This window comes from Squalius cephalus, assembly GCF_949319135.1.
Source record: "Squalius cephalus genome assembly, chromosome: 9".
Taxonomy (NCBI): Eukaryota; Metazoa; Chordata; class Actinopteri; order Cypriniformes; family Leuciscidae; genus Squalius; species Squalius cephalus.
The window spans coordinates 1854716-1861271 of NC_137130.1; the positions used below are offsets into that span (position 1 = coordinate 1854716).

Consider the following 6556-nt stretch of genomic DNA (forward strand, 5'->3'; position numbering starts at 1 on the left):
CACTGTATATGATGATTATCTTGGGAGATTCAGAGACAGACTGAAGCTGGACAAACAAACTGGATCTCTGACCATCACAAACATCACAACTGAACATGCTGGAGATTATCAACTACAGATCAAAAGTACGAGAGGGTTTAGGCTTTCAGAAAGTTTGTTATTAAAAGCTTTCAGAGTTTCTGTCTCTGGTGAGTAGAGATCATTTCTCATGTCCTTCAAATATTCTTGTTTTTAACCAATTATTTTCATATTTATTAATTGTTGAATCATTTTATAGTTTGATATGATAGATCATATAAACACTGACTCCTCCAAAACCAAAAAGAACCAAAAATAAGATTGTTGATTAGATTTGTTTGTATTTATCGTTTCTCTCTCTCATGTTTTCCAGCTTGTCTGCCTGTTCCTGATATTAGCGTTTATGAACTGATCTGACCTCAGTTTGATGCTTTTATTCCACAGACTCTGTCCACTGTTGTGGTCCTACTGAAGCTGTGATCCGATTGGTCCTCTCTGCTCTGGTGGGCGTGGCTACTGTCATTATTCTGGTTTATGACATCAGATCCAGAAGAGCTGAACGAGATCAAGCACATATTCACACATCAGAAACCTAATGGTGTCATTTCTCATATTACTATTTTTTGCCATTTATTAATCTTCATTTATTTGTAATGGCTTTATATGCTGGTATTTACTGTAAGTTTATTTTCAGGAGGCTTATTTCCACCCTAGAACATAATTTGAGAATAAACAGCAACATTTTCTCCTTAACATTAACTCATTGTTTTATTAGATTTATTATGTCGAGCGCAGGAATACCCTCCATATGTATTTTAACAATTCTAGCACTTTAAACATTTCTAAATGTTTACATTATTGTTAAAGCTAGGATTTTCTCCCTTCTAGCGGTGATCTAGCTATTGTATATGACTACCAACTGAATATTGCTTTCTAGCTCCTCCCATTCCGAGGGCGTTTTAACTCCTACGGTGGACGTATTATTCCAAGATTAACATGGCTTCCAGTTCGACTTCATCCATGAGTGTTCCTTCAAGTGATGAAGTTACTTTAAGTACGATTGTTTTAAACGTGTAAAAATGCGCAGCATTAACCCACCAAATAATTTGATAAAGTCACATATCAGTAACAGGCTAATATAGCATCACATTTCACGTTCCTTGCAGCTAAGGGACCGTTCGGTATTTATGGAAGGGGCCACCGGAGGAAAATAGGGGAGGGTCATGTCTTTTTATTCTTTGTTGAGGGGAGGGTCATCCAACTTTTTTTAAGTCTAAGGGGAGGGTCACCCAACTTTTATATTCATGAAAATAGCAACATTTCAAAGTGGCTTGTTTGGTGCTATTTTGTTCCATTTAGCTCCATGGCATGTTGATCTCGCGTTATCAGCCCCCCTTCGATATCAGATGGGTCTGACCCAACAAAAATCACGTTTGCCGCTGTTCGCGCACTTCAGTTCGTGCTTAGAAAAAGTGCATCATGTCAGAACAGAATGCCAAAGAAATGTTTACCCGGCAAAGCTTTAAAGCACGAGCTAATAATGAACTTTTGTGAATGCGAATAAGTGCACAGTGTCCTGTGAGTGTACCTCTACCACTGCATTAACATGTGATGTGAACGTACGTCGAGTTTTACAGTATTGGGACTGAGGCGCCAGAACTGCAGATAGAATGTGCGCTAGCGCGATACCATATTTTAGTTTCTATTCTTATTTTGTTTCCACGATGTGTAAGATGTAGGGCTACCACATCTTTAAATTACTATTAGTATTATTTAAGTTAACATTAAATACATAGACCTACACCACAAAAACTAGTTGAGGATAAATTTGGTTAAAATTGGGCGATTCCAGTGTTATGGACGTGACATTTGCAGTCAAAACTTGAAATATAAATTCTCAGAAAATGCATTTAATACCAATATGTTGAAACGTCTGAAAGGAGTCAAGACATTAGAAAAATATCAGTCTACAAATGCGTTTTATATTTAATATGAGGGAAATACACATGTGACGTGACACAAAAAATCTTTAACTTTTAGGTGGCAAAATATTTGTTAGTAATTCTATAAATTACACTGTGCAAACCAAAAGATATATACACACCGGATGAATAAAGATCGGCCTCCACAGAACATCAAATATTAGGCTATTTTTATTTTATTTTTCGTGTTCGCATTTATGTGAAAAAATGAAATAAAAACAATGTTACGGGCGTGACAGTTCTCCATTACAGACATGACTGCTCTGCGTCTGAAAGCGACTTTAAAAATATCCCAGAGACCTCAAACAGAAAGCACAAAGCCTTTCTTTAAAGTGAATTTCGATTCTTTATTAATTGTATCTTAATTTTAATCAATGTTTCATCTGTATTTAATAAATAGCCTAAGAAGTAAATATAGTAGAACTGTCTAGGTGATCATGACACGGAGGCGCGGGCGAGTGAACTGGACTCTTGTCTCATAAATGAACCGAAACTCAGCGTAAGGTAAGCTACTTGCCTCACAGACCTGAGAAATATATAGAAAGCTTGAAATGTCTACTTTTAAACAGAACAATTCAAAACGAAGGAAAACAGACTGCTTTCTGCTTTTGAAATGTGCATTTCTCTCTGGCGCGTTCTGAGAAGATCACGGCGCATCGTCAACTTCATTGTCAACTTCATCTTTGCAGTCGACACAGAACACACTTGTTTATTAATAAACAATTAAAATGTCTCCTTACTATATTTGCTATATCTGACATATTAGGCTAATAATCATTACTTTTGCCGGTTATTTTGTGACAGCTTTTAGATGCTTTGTTGGCAGCGCCACCCACATGGTGAACGAGTCACACCGCATCAGCACCGAAAACATTATTTTTTTCAAATCTAAAATCAAAAATCTTGATACGAACCGAATCGTGGGTTTGGTCTATCGTTACAGCCCTTGTAAGATGAGAAAGCAAGAGTTTATGGTGTAAAAAAAAAACAATGGCTATCTGAACATCTTTGCAGAAGTAGGCTAATCAAATTATCGGGGAGGGTCATGCCTTTTTTCACAATCATTTTGGAGGGTCATAGAAAAAATTATTGCTGGCGAAGGGAGGGTCATGTCTTTTTTGACAACAGATCTCAAAACTCCTCCGGTGGCCCCTTAAATAAATAACGAACAGTCCCTAATTCATTACGATTACATAAAATAATGTTGATCAAATGTACAGGTGATACAAAAACTCATTAAATTCATTACCTTATCAGTGATTCATGAATTCTCTCTGGATGATGAAAACAACATTATTTTCCCATGATTGCATCATCAAGCTTCACCTTTGTTATTGTTATGAAAATGGCGGCAAAACTTACATATTGTGCCTTTATGGTATAGCACTTGCTGAATGAGTACACCAATCATTTGATTTACTACATCTGAGGCCTGTTTCATAAAAGACGCTATAAAAGCGGGGATTAAACTCCAACACCTGACTTGAATGAACAAATTGGAGCTGAAGTGGTTTCATAAAAGGTAATTGAAGTTCCTGCAATCCCACTAATTTGCTCCAGGTTTATCTAGTCGGGATAATTGCGTGTGCACGCGTTTCTTAAGCAGTCCTAGAGGTCGATCATGGATCAAATCGATCCACCACAGCACACACAAACATCCAATATTTTGTGCTGTTTTATGCGTTTGAGACATGGTGTTTTCCTCAGTGCAAAACTTACATTTCACAGGTATATTCTCCACTCCATCTGTAAACTAGTGATGGGAAACAGGCTTTCTGAAGCATTTGAGGCTTTCATCAAATTGTGCCAAAAGGTTCATTACTCGAAGCTTTTACCACAATGTGCATTAGTGACATCTGGTGGTCAGACTTGTTTTCTCCATATCTAACAAATCACCAGAGAAGAAAAGCACGTGACCAAACAAAGCTTCAGAAGTCCATGACATACAAGAGTGGGATCAATACAGTTCTGTCTAATCTCATCTACATTAATTTGTGCCAATGAGACCACAACTCGTGTCTGGTGTAGCCTGGTCAACAGATTCACATATTGATCAATGATATAAAATATACAAGTATGTGATCATAATTATAGTAATTGTAATTGAGAAAAATATTGTGGGTGTTCAGTTTTTAAAAATATATAATTTATGTTATAGGGAAGTGTAGAGTTAAATCATTTAAATAAAGCCTCCTTGATAATCATTTCTCTTGTTATGCATCAGATGAGGTTGCGACGCTCCAATTTATTTCAAACCATCTGTCCTGATCCTCCAACACTGCATGTTGTTCGAAGCTTCAAATGTCATCAATCACGTGGTATTGCTTTGGAGCATCAGAGCGCCGGTATCCACCGTCCCATCACTACTGTAAACGCTAGAAAGTTTAGAAAGAAAATTGATAAATGCTGCTTTCTGAGGACGTATTCCAAGGTTGGAAGTGTAAGGATCACCCAATGGCCCAATGACGGAATCCAACGGCCTGGCGAAGGAATAATGCATGCATGTCTTTTCAGCGCGCCAGTGAAATTCACTTAATTTATTGGAATTTAGTTTCAATATTACTTTAGCTCTGCGCTTAATCTGACTCCAATTTCAAATGATAACCAAATTTAGATTGTGTTTCTGATTAGAAAATTGTCATAAATATTGATTACGAGTTTATTTAGATCTTTGATTATTCTGAGTATCCCATACTTTCAATTATTAATTCACTAAGGGACCCGATGCCGCACAGAGTCACACGCCCCGGGTTTACGTGGATCTCACGGACACAGCCTCGCCAGTCTGATCTTGGTCAGAGGGTGCAGGGTTTGCTAATACCTCTTAAGTCGGTTGCCTACTGCTCACGCATACAAAAAGTGTAGTTTATTTTGCCACTTACGTACAACTTGCCAAGTCAGTGATAGACAGAAATCAAAAGGTCTTCAGATGACGTGCTACTGCTCCGTTCATATGCGCCTTTAGTTTGACCTATCCTGGACACATGAGCTGCGGGAGCGCCAGCCTCCTCATAGTCTACTAAAATAATGATTTCAGAAAACTTCAGAATAAATCAAGATGTAACATTTATTTGTCAGATAAAAATGTATCATGCCAATTACACAAGTAAATGATTAAAAGCCAAGAAATAATAAATACATGACATAATTTACTCAAAGATGACTCTAAAAGTAAGCAATGCATTCCTGACAGAGACACACAGTGTGTGAGGGCTCTCCAACAGGAGAACACTGAAACATCACTGTATGGGGGATGATCCTGGTAAAGAGTCCCAAAGACTGCTCTGTCACCTCGCCTTAAATACCCAGACCAGAACAAAAGGGTTAACAAATATTGTTTAAGAGTTGTTTGGGTCAATCCATGTACCCCAGGGGGTAGCACCTGGTTTCAGGAGATTTCACCCAGAGAGGGGAACCGGATTCTCCTAAGTTCTCAATCTTTCTCATTAAACCAATGACTGCAATGAAATTAAGACCATTTTACCAATCGCACTGAGACACTTAAAATGATACCAAACATGAAAAGGAAAAAACAACATATTCACAAGATACATCATATGCGATATATAGACATTCTTAATGAACTTTCAGTGACTTGAGGAGGGAGAAGAGGAGGGAGAGGGGGGATGAGTTGAAGTCAAACAAGGAGACAAGGAGATAAGTTTGGGCAGGGCAGTGTCCTGTGCTCTGTCTTTGCTGTCCAGGGTGCATTTCATGGCTTTATTGCAGGGTGAGTTTTGTTTCAGCAGGAAAATCAGTCCTACAAATGTTAGTGAGTAAATCTACTGAAATGGAGTGTGATGAAAGCAGAGGTTAACGCCTGTTTCACACACAGGCCGACTCCGTGTGCAGTGTGTGTGCGGTGCAGGAGCAGCTCACGCTATAGTGCTTTCACATATGCTGCGTTTGCAGTGTGTAAACCACGGCTGAACCACAAACACATACTCACTTTTTTTTTTTTCTAATCCAGAAGTTATCAGCAGCTTTAATTAAAAAAAAGTTGTGTCAGCATTACGATTCTCTTTGTACACATATACACTCTTTAATAGACGTATTCACGTACGGAGTGTGTCATGGTTGTAAAAAAACAGTGGCTATCTGATCATCTTTGCCAAGCGCAAATCAGTACAGAAGTAATCAATAAATTATCGGGGAGGGTCATGCCTTTTTTCACAATCATTTTGAAGGGTCATAGAAGAATGTATTGCTGGCGAAGGGAGGGTCAAGTCTATTTTGACTACAGATCTCAAAACTCCTCCGGTAGCCCCTTAAATAAAAAATGAACAGTCCCTAAGTTAACATACAAATATGCTGTAAACTCACATAAAATGCAAATGTGCTGTAAACTCTTAAGTGCATCAAAATCTGATTGTTGAACTACTGTGTGTATAATAAAGTTATTTTTTGCACAAACACAGACACAGACATTGCATGCAAATATACCACGAGGGAATTAGTATGAAGATAGCCCTAGCATATACTGAGGTACACGACTATCAAATTAAATTCACAAATTACATGAAAAAAATATTAAATAAAGCTCAAATGTCTCAATC

The 6556-nt window shown here is 37.9% G+C and overlaps 1 protein-coding gene across 1 annotated transcript in view; it reads left to right on the forward strand.

The window, feature by feature from the left end:
• LOC307164771 (uncharacterized protein) overlaps positions 1-682 on the forward strand; it is a 195658-nt gene extending 194976 nt beyond the window's left edge. Inside the window, exon 8 of the mRNA XM_079881847.1 lies at positions 463-682. Coding sequence (XP_079737973.1) covers positions 463-614 — 152 coding nt within the window. The 3' untranslated portion in view covers positions 615-682. The remainder of the gene's footprint in view (positions 1-462) is intronic.
• The last annotated feature ends 5874 nt before the right edge of the window (positions 683-6556 follow it).